The sequence below is a fragment of the Octopus bimaculoides genome, chromosome 4 (genome assembly GCF_001194135.2).
Source record: "Octopus bimaculoides isolate UCB-OBI-ISO-001 chromosome 4, ASM119413v2, whole genome shotgun sequence".
NCBI lineage: Eukaryota > Metazoa > Mollusca > Cephalopoda > Octopoda > Octopodidae > Octopus > Octopus bimaculoides.
The window spans coordinates 91,247,902-91,262,811 of record NC_068984.1 but is presented as its reverse complement, the minus strand read 5'-3'; the positions used below and the strand labels follow the sequence as shown (position 1 = coordinate 91,262,811).

General features: G+C 36.5%; 1 protein-coding gene across 1 annotated transcript in view; it reads right to left on the bottom strand.

Moving 5' to 3' along the window:
* LOC106872863 (uncharacterized) overlaps nucleotides 1-10,467 on the bottom strand; it is a 221,158-nt gene extending 210,691 nt beyond the window's left edge. Inside the window, exon 1 of the mRNA XM_052967245.1 lies at nucleotides 9,959-10,467. Coding sequence (XP_052823205.1) covers nucleotides 9,959-9,965 — 7 coding nt within the window. The 5' untranslated portion in view covers nucleotides 9,966-10,467. The remainder of the gene's footprint in view (nucleotides 1-9,958) is intronic.
* Between the last annotated feature and the right edge of the window lie 4,443 nt (nucleotides 10,468-14,910).

The window sequence follows — 14,910 nt, the reverse complement described above, 5'->3', positions numbered from 1 at the left end:
TATATATATATATATGTATATGTATATGTATATGTATATGATGGGCTTCTTTCAGTTTCCGTCTACCAAATTCATTCACAAAGCTTATTGTCGGCCCAAGGTGTCATGCAGTGGGACTGAACCCAGAACCATGTAGTTTGGGAAGCGATCTTCTTACCACACAGCCATGCCTGTGCCTATATACATGCTGGCGTTGGACAGTTTGATAGGATCCAATGTGTCCAAGGACTGCATCATTGCTCCAGTGTCTCCTTCTGCATGTCTTCACAACTGGATGCCCTTCCTAATTCCAGTCACTTTACACCATGAATTCGACACATTTTGTATGTTACCGACACTAGTGAGATTATCATGCAGCTTGCAGACTGTAAAACCCATAGGTGGGGATTTATGTGAAAAGATAAGCATATAGGGCATGGGAGGAGGGGACAATTGGTTTCTTGTTGTAGAGGAGCTACATGATCATTCACTTCTAGGAGAGAGAAAGTGAGAATGATCAGTTGGAACTGCAAATCCTGGTGGTTCCTCAAGAAATGTGGTGAGTAGAAGTGTGTTGGGATGGTGGAAATAAGAGTGTATAGGGGAGCTGAAGATGGGGCAGTTGGGAGAGAAGCAACAACTTTAAAGATTGGTTAGTGATGAATAACCAATGATACCTGAATTAGGGAAGGTAGAGGGATGTAGAAGAGAGTGGGGGGAGTTAGAGCAGCAGAATAGTAATAGTGATAATAATGATACAGTTTAGAAGGGGTAGGGGAAAAGAGAGAGATGATATGCAGTTGGGTAGGATACAGAAGAAATGCAGGGAGGCAGGTGTAGTACATGAAGGGAGATAATTTGGTGTTTCAGAGGTGGGGGAGATGACCATTGTAACATTAGGGTGAAGAGAGCAATATTAATGGATAAAGAATAGCTAACAAATGGAATAGTTCCAGATGACAAGAAAAATAGTATAGTCTCAAGGGGGTGGGGGTTGTAATGAAAGAGGTACTGGAGGAAATTGGGCAAGGATCCCATTTGTGCATGTGCATGCACATGGTGCTTTCAGAAATCAGTTTCGCAGAAGTAGGTAGGTCATCTTGGGAGTCTCATATTACTAGACATTCCAGCCCTTTGTCATCTCCTCTGTGAGGTTTGGGGTTCTGAGATCATTCTTTATCACTTAATCTCATGTCTTCTTAGGTCTCCCGCTTTTACAAGCCCCAACCACACTTAGTAGTCAGCACTTCTTAACACAGCTGTCCTTATGCATATGTATCACATGTCCATACCAGTGCAATCTTCTTTTTTGCACACTACATCTGATTTCTCTCACACCCAGTTTTTCTCTTAGCACATTTATTCTGTGTTGTTTATGCACACTTACATTGCACATCCACAGAGCATGATAACTCCTTTTCTTTCCAGTCTTCTGAAGTCCTTTGCCTTCAAGGCACTTATTTTACTACTATGCAACATTGCAGTTCTAACACAAACATCATACAATCTACCCTTCACTCTGAGAGAAAAGACCATTCTGTCAGCATCAATAGTAGCTCCCTGAACTTTCTCCAACCCATTCTTATTTTGGTAACTATATTTACAGAGCAACCTCCCTTGCTAAATACATCTCCTAGGTAATGAAAGCTATCAACAATGCCAAGTGAACTATCCTCACATTCAAGAGTACTTATTTCTAGTGTGTTCATAGTACATACTGCTCCAGTGCAGTATGCATCTATCACATACAAAACTTAAGTTCTCTGCCTATGATTCTACAACATCTCTTGTGCGTCCATAGCTTACATTGTGTACAATGCATGGAGTTTATACCTACCTCTTTTGTGCATATTGTGCAAGGCCTTTTCTCTGAAGATATCAGGATCCTGTCTTTCCTACTTACAAGAACCTTCATTTTTACTATGTTTACCTTAAGACTTCTCGTTTCTAGGTTTAGTTTCCATGCTAGGAATTTCCTCTTTGATTTTCCAATAGATTCAGCTAGATCATCAGTATATAGAAGTTCCCTCCTCTCTGATGTCCTGTGGGACTATGAAGAAGAGGAGAGGACTGAATACTGAACCTTGATGAACTACCTTTATACTTAATTCATCACTGAAATCATTGTTTACTCTCATTTTATTTATTGCATTTTTACATAGATTGTTCAGCCCCCACAAGCCTTTTGTCTACACTCAGTTTCTGCAAAGACCAACAAATTACTGGTTACTACTTGATAGGATCAGCAAAAATGTACTCAATTCAGTACATTAATGAATACAGGAATTATATGTAAGTTACTTCAAGTTTCATGCTCCTATAATATAGGAATTGGACTGGGTTTTATAGTGTACCATGCATGATCCAGCAATCATTCTGGCTCAAATAACATCACTACTACTTGAAGAAATGTAAGAAAAAAAAAAACAAGAAAAATATATGTGGTAAAATAAGAAAAAGCATTATGAAATATTTTAAGGTAAAGGAGAATTAAAATTATGCCCTTTTAACCCATTAAAATAAGAATATTGTTAATGTTGAGTAGTAATGTGTAAAAAAAAAAATTATGTTGAACAGGTGTAGTTGAATGGGGGAAAGGTTAAAGTGCATTAAACTGTGCATCTACAAAATCTGGTGAGGGGGACCATTTTCCAGCTCAATAAGAGAAATTTGTGAAGATGGATATACCTTATAAAAATATCTGGTCTTGAGTTTAGAAGATCAGTTCAGTTTTTTGAACTAATAAGGATGTTTACATTTATTGTTATTTGAATTTAACATAGTGTCTTATGAGCTGGATTTATAAGTTCAAAAATTACAGATTAATATGTCAATGGGTATTTTAGCTTAATTGGTAAAGCACTTGATCGGTAATCACAGGGATGTGAGTACGAGTCTCATGGCTGGCCACTGACAAAATTTTCTGCAAAATATGGATACTTTATCCTGTTCCTGCTGTTCTATCAGCATTATTCTGCATTTGAGAATGAATTATTTCCTTATCTGTATCTTACAATACAATAATAAGTTTATTGAAATTGATAATGGTATGTGGTAGCTAGGCTTCATACACTTTACTTCATACTCAGATGAATTAGGATTATTAGCAATCAGAATTTTTATTGATACAAAATCAGTTGTGCAAGAATTCTGTATAGACTAAATACTTCAGTTAAAATATACAAATATTACTAGACATTAGTACAATATCAAATATTACTAGATACAGTCACTATATTTATATAAGTATATGAAAACTTTATACTACTAGACACACATCCACTATATAAATATATATATAATTAATTCAAGGAACTAATATCCTCATTACAGATTATATAATCCAGGGCATTCCACTGTTGATCCCTATCATATAATGCGAAAATCATTGGTATATGTTAGGGATTATTGAAATTATATATTATCAATATTGAGGGGAAAAAAAGAAAATGGAGAAATAATAGACATATGAATAATTTTTTTGTATGTTATAAAATGATGAAAATTTCTTATGAATTAGATTTATCTGTACTGTTATGTTTTTTAAAAGAAATTTTCATCACTTTATAACATACAAATAAATAATTCATACATCTACTATTTCTCCATTTTATTTTTTCTCTCGGTATTGATTATATATATATATATATACTTGCAAATGGACGCGTCGCGTTCGATAATATAATAATACAAATGATATATGAGCATATGCCTGTATACATACATATATGTACATACCTACATCTACATGTATATATAGATGCATATCCGGGTACAGGACGTCAGAAAAGTGAACGGGGACAGAAACGCCTAGTTTAGAATAGAGGCAGCTGATGAAGGAATAATTCCATAAGTGGCTTGTCTGTTTTCCTATGTGTTCGTTCTGTTGTCTGTAAACAAAGTCCGTTTTTTTTTTTGTTTTTTATGTCCCCGTTCACTTTTCTGACGTCCTGTACCCGGATATGCATCTATATATAAATGTAGATGTAGGTATGTACATATATGTATGTATACAGGCATATGCTCATATATCATTTGTATTATATATATATATATATATATATATATACATACATAGTGAGTTTGCAAGGATATATTATACAGGTGGATACTATGTTTGCTTTCAGTTCGGTCCCAGATGCTGGCTAACACAACGATCTGTACTTGACGTCTCTGCCTACAATAAGTTGTTAGACATTGGTAAATTTTCTCACTGGCTAATTCTGTGTGTCACGGTTGGGACTGCAAAGATTTCATAAAGTGTAAAATAATATCAATAATGAGAGTGGAGATTTCCACATGAGTAATTTATTTTATAGTTATTTACAGCATATTACAAATATGCTGTAAATAAATGTAAAGTAAATAACTGATGTTCAAATCTCCATTCTCCTTATTATTAATGTTATATATATATATATATATATCATCATCATGTCAACAGGACTCTGCACCATGCCACATAAGCAGGAGAACTCAGTCATGACTGTCAGGCAATTTCTGCAACCACATCACCCCTAACCTCTGGCCACCTAACTCCCCAGACTGCAAACTCCTTGATTATTATGTGTGCGGTGCAGCTGAGAGAGAGACCAACAAAACTCTTTGTAACACCAAAGATGAACTGAAGGCAATGATTATGGCAGCATTTACCAAGTCAAACAAGGAGACTGCCCACAAGAGTTGCAGGAGATTCTGAAGTCATGTGGAAGCTGTGATTGAAGCCAATGGTGATTTTATTGAATAAATTTACTCTTTAGAATTTCAAGATATTTTAATGTAATTTTGGTAAATATATCTGTTAAAATGAGGTGTCAGTGTTATTTTCATTTTTGTGTAATTTATAAGAGTATGAAAAGTTATGTATCTTTAATTTTTACACACATATAATCTGAAAGGTACAGTAAGTAAGGTGAGTCAATGAGTTCAGCAATGAATTTAGCAGTCTATCCTCAACTCCTTCTTATTCATAGCTCTACAGGCTATCACAAAGGAGTTTAAGACTGGTTGTCCTTGGACGCTTCTATAAACTGAATTTCTTCTTAGAGCTGAATCTATAGTGGAATTAGAGATGAAATTCCAGTACTCGAAGCAAAATCTAGAATCAAGAGGCCTTAGCAACTTAGTAAAGATTAAAATATTAGCATGAAGGAAAGAAGACAGAAGTCTGGCACCATCAGGAAAAAAGTAGGTAATATCCAGTGTAAACTATGAGCACATAAGAAGTTTTAGTGGAATTAAATACAGGCTAACTGAGAAGATGGGTTTTGTAAGTAGAAGATGTACTGGAGCATTATGCATAATGAGCATAGCAAAAATGGACTCTTTGAAATGCCTGGTTGGCACACGAGAAGTAGTTGATAGTTTATGCCACTTAGGTGACACAATTAGTAGAGGAGGCAGCTGTTCAGAAAGTATTGTAGTTAGGATAAGAATGGGTTGGAAAAAGTTCAGGGAGCTACTACCTCTGCAGGCAACAAATGTCTCCTCCCTCAGTTTGTAAGATGCTAATGTTAGAGCTGAAATGATGCAAGTGGTGGGACACAGGTATTGAATGCAGAAGACTTGCAAAGGTTAGAATGAAATGAAGCAAGCATTCTCTGATGGATGTATAATGTTAGTGTGCACAAATATTAGAATACACTTGAACTGAGAGAAAAACTGGTTATCAAACAGATCAGGTGCAGTGTATAAAAATGAAAGCTGCACTGGTATGGTCGTGTGATGTGTATAAAGGATGACTGTTGCATAAGAAAGTGCCAAGCACTCCATATTAGTGGAACCTGTGGAAGAGGGAAACTAAGGAAGACTCAGGAAAATTACTCTGAAGGTACTACATCTCAAAGAGAAGATAACAAACGAATGTATTGATTAGCAGAAGACCCAACCATCCACAGCAAAATGTACATTGAAGTAAGGGTAGTGTTTGGAGGTGGAGATATTTTGTATCCAACTTACTCCACCTGACATCCTTGAATGGATTTATAGTGCTTGTTCAAAATAACTCTAATGTTTGTCATCAAGTTAAGGGAACTTGATGATGAACAGTATAGATATTTCGGACAGTACATCTTATACTGAACTGGCCCTGTATATTATTTTACTGATTCTAAAGAACCAAATTTAGTCAATTTGATCTAAAAATATTAAAGCATTGAACTTATGTTAATCATTTAATTACCATATTTCTATTGAAATATATTGCTTTTGTTTCAATTAATCTTGGAAATAAAGAATTTAGTCAAATAACTTTGTCATTATTAAATTGGTGTTTTAAACAGAACCTAGCATGAAAATTTGATGGATAGTTTTAATTTAAATCACTTTTAAAAAAGAAGTTAGTATTATGTAACCAAATGCTTATTTATTCAAATTGTTTTGAACTATTCATGCATTATCTCAAAGCTTTGAAATTTCAATGATATAATTGTTTGTTTTTACAATGACATTGCAGGATAGGTGTGAGAGGCTGGATCTGGTCAGATTGAATGTAAAACAGGTTGAATATTTGGGCCAGATTTGGCTAAAGGGTTAAATATAGTAGTTACTGATTTTGACACATCTCACTTGACTTCATATTCTAGCAGGAAAAATTTCAATTTCATTTTGTGATCAGACTTTGTTTAAAAGAGTATTGAGAAAAGACTGAATAACATGAATGCTAAAGTATTAAAGGTATGTTGAAGTTGTGTTGTTACTGTTTTTGAACTCTAGAAAAAGCCAGTTTGTTTCAGAGTATTAATTTATCCCAGAGGACTGTATAAACAACATGTTCAACAAAATCCAAGTAACCTAATAACAAACTTTGTGTTTTATTCAATAGATGTATGTGAGACAACATATAGTAAATCCAGTATAGTAGGCCCTATTTGTATGTGAGATATTGGTAAACTTTACAGTATGAGATTTATTTGCTTTAAAATCAATTCACAGAACCACCAGAGCTGAAAATTTTTTTCAGGTCAAATTAGCCATTAGTGATTTTCATTTATCCAACAAAATACTTAGCAATGTAATGATCGAGAGTGCATCATCTATTGGATTTAGTGTATCATAGTGAAATTTGTTTGCTAAGTAAATAGCCTGTGCTCAAGCATGTCTTAGTTAAAAGATGAAGTGAAACACTTTATGCAAGTCAAAGGTATTCCGGTTATGGAATTAGTGGACCAAAAATAGTTACGTGATTTTGGTACTGGCTGATGTCCTCAGTCATTTAAATAATCTAAATTTAAAGTTACAAGGGTCAAAACAGTTTATTATCTCTCTTCTTTAAATCAATGCTGGAATTGTTCCTAACTCATCTGAAAAAGCACTGCAGGGTACATTGTTAAACACTGAAACAATAGAAACCAAAATAGATATTGGAGTATACTAGAGTGTTTCAATCTTTTTGATCAATTTCAAAAGAAGCTTCAATATTGAAAAGTCCCTGAGCTGAAAATATGAATATGTGAAATTACTTGTGGTCTAATGAGAGATGGAGCTATACTAATAGTGCCTTACAACTCAAGTTAATTCATTTTCAATCAAATATTTTCATATCTACATGTCATAGTTTAATTGAGAATTTTATAAATCCTGAGTAGATACTGAAGATTAACCACTTTTGAGGAATGACTTATGAAAATTTCACTTACTAACTGATGTCAATAGTTTTTCTCAACTTAAAATTTAGCCAAGAACCATTTGTGTGCAAGAATTATAGCTAATAATTATATAAACAAATAAGAATTGCTGCAACATCAGTCCCGTATCACATCACTGAGCTTTGCAAAGCAAAGCAGAACCAAACTTCTCATACGTAAAAAGTTTAAATTATTTTGTATGGCGTCTTCAATACCTCAGTAATTAAAACATTATAATTTTCTGGTTAATTAATACATTTTAATAAATTTTGATAAATTTTATTTTGTGTTACCCTTTTGATACCACTCTGCCTGAGATTGCCCTTGGCCTTGTAATACAAACTTCCTGTTTTAAAAATCTTCTAAAAACATCAGATCAAAATCTCCTGTTAATTTATGTTCCCAACACCAGCAAATCTATCTTAATAAATTTTTCATTACTTTCATAATTAATTAAGAGAAACAAAAGGATTAAAAATTCTTTATTTTCCTCAGCATAAATGTATCCCACAAGTTCTTATGAATTTGCAATTCGCTCCTGTTACAAAACGGGTCCTTACTTCTGGACACTGACATAGATAGCTATGGCAGTCTCCTTGGTAATATACATAAAAATATTACGATGTCAAGCGTCACAAAACTCATTGAATGCTGTTTTCATTGATTGGACAACTCAGTCACACACACACACACACACACACACACACATTCACAACTATATCTACCACTTATAGAATTGTGCTTTCGGTAATTAGGCTTGTTTATTATTATTATTATTTTTAAATAGTGACAGATTCGCTCGTATAATCCATGTCTGTCACCCTTCCTAATTGATACAGTCGCTGACTTATGGTAGATCAACTTGTTAGAAATAGTAGCCAAGTGTCCCTCAAATCAAACAGAAAAAAATGTGGGGGATAATCATGACTTGAATGCCTTTGGTCGACTTGGGGCCAAATAACAACAAATGTAAGGATTAAATGGTTGAGTTGATAAGATAGTGATTATTTTGTTGCGTATCTGACTCGAAGACTTTATTTCTCTTTACCTCGGTTTCCAAAGGTATCCGAATGTATTTATTCAAATACATTTGGGAATGTTAACTGCAAAAGACTAGCGCCTTGTCCCGGGAGAGATTTATTTCTCATTTACCTCATATAAAACTTGAGCTAATCACAAACCATAAAACAGTCCTTGGTCATAGAAAATATTTACTTCCTTACACATACGCACACACGTACGTACGTGTGTGTGTGCGTGCGTGCGTGCCTGTGTGCGCGCGCGCGTGTATGTGTAGATATTATCGAGAGGAAACCTATTTTCTTCACACATGATCGATATTACCCATCATGACGGGACTTGAATCAACATGAATATCCAATACTGAGAAACATCTCCGTCGTACTTACTGTTTTCATAAGGAAATAATTAAAATCATCTTTAAAAGAATTTAACATAAAGAATTGGAGAACAGAAGCAGGGTATGCGACAACGAATTTAATCTGAAGTACTGCGATGACATAAATATCAAAAAGAAAGAGAAGAGAATATTTAATAAATCGGAAAATTACCGAGGAAAATAGAAAGGAAAATTAGAAATAAATTGTTCTGATGTGAAAATATTCCAGACTAAATCGCTAATTCAGTTTGTATGTGTGTGATATAATGCGTGTATGTATGTATGTGTGTGTGTGTGTATGTATGTATGTATGTATGTGTATACGTTAACACACACACATCGTTTGTAGAAATACATAAATCCGGAGGAGAAGCACACTCTAAGATCTCAGGCCAGCAGTGTTTGGTGTCTGAAGATACACCGTAAGGCTAGACCCCTTATGAGCGAGAAACCCAGGGTAACCCCCTAAACCGGCCAACCCCACTATAATAATAATAATAATAATAATAATAATAATAATAATAATAATAATAGTAATATAATATATATATATATATATTATATACACAGAGAGAGAGAGAGAGAGAGGGAGAAAAAGAGAAGGCGAGATTTTATTTTAAGTCATTATTAATGAAATAAATAACAACAATAATATAAGTGGTTTCTTCGACTCCGATTTTCTCAGTAATGTTGGTACCTCGTGTTGCCCTTAATTATAATCATATATATATATATATATAACATGTTGAAAACATATGATCATGTGTTTGCTTTAATGTACAAGATTATGCAATGTACATAAAAAATCTTATCATTGTGCTGCGCGAATGTAATAAACATGGGGAAATACATTTTCAATTATGAACCTAGAAGAAAAAGAAGTTAGGCGAAGCTGAGAAAGAGGGAAGGGAGGTAATTAAAAGGAGTGAAAGGAAAGCAGCTGGTTGTATCTTACGTGGCATTCCGATAGATGGGGAGGGGTGGTAGCGTAGCACTCGATCGCCGTCACGTTGTTATCGTCATTGTTGTGGTCGCACTGTTAGTGTTTGTAAGCAGAATCCTCACAGATGATCTTTGTGTTGATAAAATCGTTGCCTTACTCTCACTTATCATTACTATTCTCGATCTTGTTATGGTCGTCATTGCAGTACAATCACGGTAACGTTATTTAACTCGAATAGCTAAACAGAATGTTGAAATGTCTGTTAATGTATACTCGTATGTGTTTATAAACATGTACTATTATGTATATATATATGTATGTATTTGTGTGTGTATGTGTGTGTGTGTGTATATATATATATATATATGTTTGTTATTACTGCAATCATTGACGACAACGGTGGTGGTGGAGGATGTGGAGGTATTGGGTATAAATTCCTGATGAAAAATCGAACAGGTATCGTCGATTTAATTCATCTGAGGGATGTTGTTTCGTTTCCATGTTCGACAGACAAGGGCAAGGATGGGGCAGGAGTAGGTAGTGGGAGCCAGGGTGGGTAGTGTTGCAGCGGTGACGTCAGGTGCTTTGACGGTCCCGACAACTACATCATTAACGCCCTACCGAGAGATGTGAATTTAATTTTGCTGTAAGGCGCTGATTGACGCAGGTGATACCAAGAGACAATCTCTTGACAGGGGGTTGATTCAATCATCAACATCAATTGCTTTGAATGTCAGTTACCGGCTGACAGGGTTCGACTCCATCCAGTTCTTTTCGATACCCCGCCTCGCTCGGTGCAACTGTTGCGCCAACTACACTGTTTAGCGGAAACATTTAATACGCTGGAGAGCGGTTTCCAGAACAGGTAGAAGCCTGACTTAGGTGGCAACAACTACACTAATGTGTAGAATCCCTTTTTGTTAGTACTGTCTTGTGACAACTTGTTAGTACTGTCTTCTGTTGTTACATTTACAAATGCAGAGTAAACTGCAGATGCAGTCACAAATATCTTGATTCACTATGCATACCTATGATTTTATACACAAACTCACATGAACGCACGCACGCGCACGCACACACACATTTAGTAATGGAGCTTCATCGGTATCTTATGGACTTCAAACGTAGCCCTTATAAAATTATATATATATATGTGTGTGTGTGTGTACATACATATATACATTGCACAGATACGCCAGCTTGAAGATAACTTATTTGGCATTGACATTGGGTTTTGTATTTGGTAATCAGTGCATATGTATGTGTGTGTATACACTCATACACTTTGAAGCGCCGAGTGAGTTGGTATTACACACACATAAGTTCACTATTGCCAAATGGTTAAGAATTTCGTCTCACAATCGCGAGGATCCGGATTCGATCTCACTTATTTGGCATTTTGGGCTAGTATAATTTATTTTCGATAGCCTCTGGTTGGCTCATACCTTGTTAGTGAAATAAGTTAAAAGGAAACTGATTGAATGGTGTAATTTGAAGGTGCAGCCTTGTCACATTGTGTCAAACTGATTCTACCAGAGAATTATAATAGGAATAAAAACGTGTCTGTGGAATGAGGTAATTCGGCTGATCAAACAACTGCATCCTCATCGTAATACGGTGGAGATCTGTCTAAATATCCACAAACAAACATAACTTTAATCTTGTACTTGTTTCAGTCATTGGACTGCCGACCATTCTGAGGCATTACCGTGAAGGGTTTAATCGAATAAAACGGCCACATTATTAAGTTTGGTACTTAATCTATCGATATCTTTTACCGAACCGCTAGCTTGTGAGACGTAAACAAACCAATACCAGTTGTCAAGTCACGTAGGAGACAAACATAAACACAAAGATGCTTATACACACATGTACGCACGCGCACGCACACACACACACACATGAGCACCTCAGTGCAAAACAAAGAAAACAAGGTGCAGAAAGTACTCGAATACTGAAAGTAGAGTAAATAATGTTATGGAAGCTGAAAAAACTTCACAAATTGTTACTCAGAGTTTCACGTAATCGTTCGCCACACAGTCGTGAATATCACAATACAATAGTTCGTAAGTATTTATAAGTATTTATAGATTACAGCGGATTAGGCGACTACTTTTCAATATAACGGGAATATGTTGGATAAAAACGCTTGACCATTGTGGGGAAAATACATAAACGTTAAAGTGGGTCGGATTAAATGATAAACAGAAATTAGATTGCGAAAATTCGTAGGAACAGGTGTCAAAAATGCAGGAGTGGCTGTGTGGTAAGTAGCTCGCTTACCAACCACATGGTTTCGGGTTCATTCCCACTGCGTGGCACCTTGGGCAAGTGTCTTCTACAATAGCCTCGGGCCGACCAAAGCCTTGTGAGTGGATTTGGTAGACGGAAACTGAAAGAAGCCCGTCGTATATATGTATATATATGTGTGTGTCTGTGTATGCCCCCCCCCCCCAACAGCGCTTGACAACCGATGGTGGTGTGTTTACGTCCCCGTAACTTAGCAGTTCGGCAAAAGAGACCGATAGAATAAGTACTAGGCTTCCAAAGAATAAGTCCTGGGGTCGATTTGCTCGACTAAAGGCGATGCTCCAGCATGGCCGCAGTCAAATGACTGAAACAAGTAAAAGAAAGAAAGAATAAGAAAGAACTTAGAAACGAGATATTTCAAGTTATTAAGTTTGAATTAAAACGGAAATAGGAATTAAAACTACAATTTGGGCAAATGGGTATCACAGGAATAATAAAATAATAGCAAAGTAATTATAAGAATAAATATATAAATAAAAAATGAGCACACTAAAGCAGTGTGCTAAAACGGCTTTGGGAGAAAAAAGAAAAGAATAAGGCTAAAAGAAGGAAAAGAGAGAGACAGAAAAACGTAGCTAGAGACTGAGACTAAGAGATGTTTATCTGTGTCTGTATATATGTGTATATGTATGATGTAGTGTCAATTTAGCTGTTTTTAACTCGAAGTTAATGATAGGGGTGACAACAAATAATCGAAAGGGTATAAGAGAAAGTTAAGTCAGATAGAAAGAACCAAAGCCCGAAAATTAGAAAGGATGCGTGTGTGTGTGTGTGTGTGTGCCCGCGCGCACACACACACACACACACACACACTCATGCAGAGAGAGAGAGAGAGAGAAACAAAGTCTGAATTTGGTATTCCTTTATTTCCTCCATTACACATGTTTCTATGTTCGATGATAAATGATGTCAAATTATAAATACGATTTGATAAGATCATGTGATCGTACCGAATAATATATATACGGGTTACACTTTGATATCAATAATAATAATAATAATAATAATAATAATAATAATGATGATGATGATGATAATAATAATAATAGTAATAATGATATATATATATATAATATATATAAATAGAGTTAGCGGTTGTAGTAACCGACTAAGGGATAAAATATCCGTATATAGTATCAGTATCCGTTACCTGTGTTAACTCCGGGCAATGGTGTGCAGGGACACCATATACATCGAGCGCAGGTAACAAAAGGATAAACAAAAGTTTGTCAGGAACCAATGCAAATAATTAGAAAATGGAGAAAAACAAATTAACCAGCGCATCGATAGAACTACATTTTAAAGCATATTTATTGATACAATGCAAGACAATACAAATCCAACAGCTGTTTCTAATCTAAATACCAGAATGCATTCTATACATAAATAGCGGAGTGCTACCACTAATGACAGTTGTGCAATCAACAAAGAGTAAAGTCAGGCCGATACTGGACTTTAGGGAGGTGAATGGCCAAGCATCGTACCACACAAATAGGGAGGCGACTGACGTCTACGTTGAGACGCTGCGCGAGGGGAGACATGACGAAGGCAGCGACGATTGTCGACTTGAAGTTGGCATATTTGCATCTCCATGTGAGCGAGAAACTGCAGCTGGTGCGATACAAGGGCCAGTCATACTGTTTGACTAGGCTGGGTTTCGAGCTAAATTCTGCGCCGAAGATCATGGCAACAGTGCTCAAGTCTATCCTGGGAAAGGTGGATAGAATAAGAAAGGCTACAGTTCCTATATAGATGACATCTTAGTAGACGAGACCGTAGTGTCTGACACAGAGATTGTTAAGTCACCTCAAAAGGTTCGGGCTAATTTCGAAGCCACCGGAGCCAATGGTTGGAGGAGCCGCACTGGGGCTCAAGCTTCAAAGAGATAGAACAGACTCATTGGTTTTCCGGAGGAGAAATGAGATCCCGGAACTGGGTACCAGCGTCTGCAATGGAGAACTATTCTCAATGAGTAGGAGGCTCGTGGGATACTACTCAATCAGAGGGTGGCTGCGGACAGCGTGCAGCTACATCAAGAGACAAGCAGAAGAGGCAAACTGGGGAAACAAAGTAAGAAAGGAGACGGGATGCGGGAGATCCTAGAGAGGACAAGAGCAGAAGATCCAGTAAGAGGGAACTGGTACGTTCCCGAATTGGAGAATAGGACCATATGGTGCGATGTTAGCAGTATAGCGATAGGGGTTGTACTGGAAATCGCAGGTGTCGAAGTGGAGGACGCGGCCTTGCCTCGAAAAGCTGACGATTACAACCACACCAACGTGGCTGAGTTGGACGCAGTGCTGAAGGGGGGTGAATTTGGCCCTGAAATGAGGGCTGTACTTCATTGAAATCCGAACCGATTCGGCCACCGTACTTCGCTGGGTAGGATCAGTGATCACTGACAAAAAGAGGGTTCGAACCAAAGGAGCAGCAGAGATGCTAGTAATGCGCTGCCTAGGGATTCTAGAACTAGCTGCCAAATTTAGTTTGAAGCTGAGCGTGGTTTTTGTGCCTTCAGAAAGGAACAAGGCAAACGTTCTAACCAGAATGAAAAAGGCCTGGTTGGCGCAGCCGGAAGATAGCGGTCAATATAAAGATCTTCAACCGGGAACAAAAAGAAAAATAATAATAAACCAGCCTGGTGGGGGGGGGGG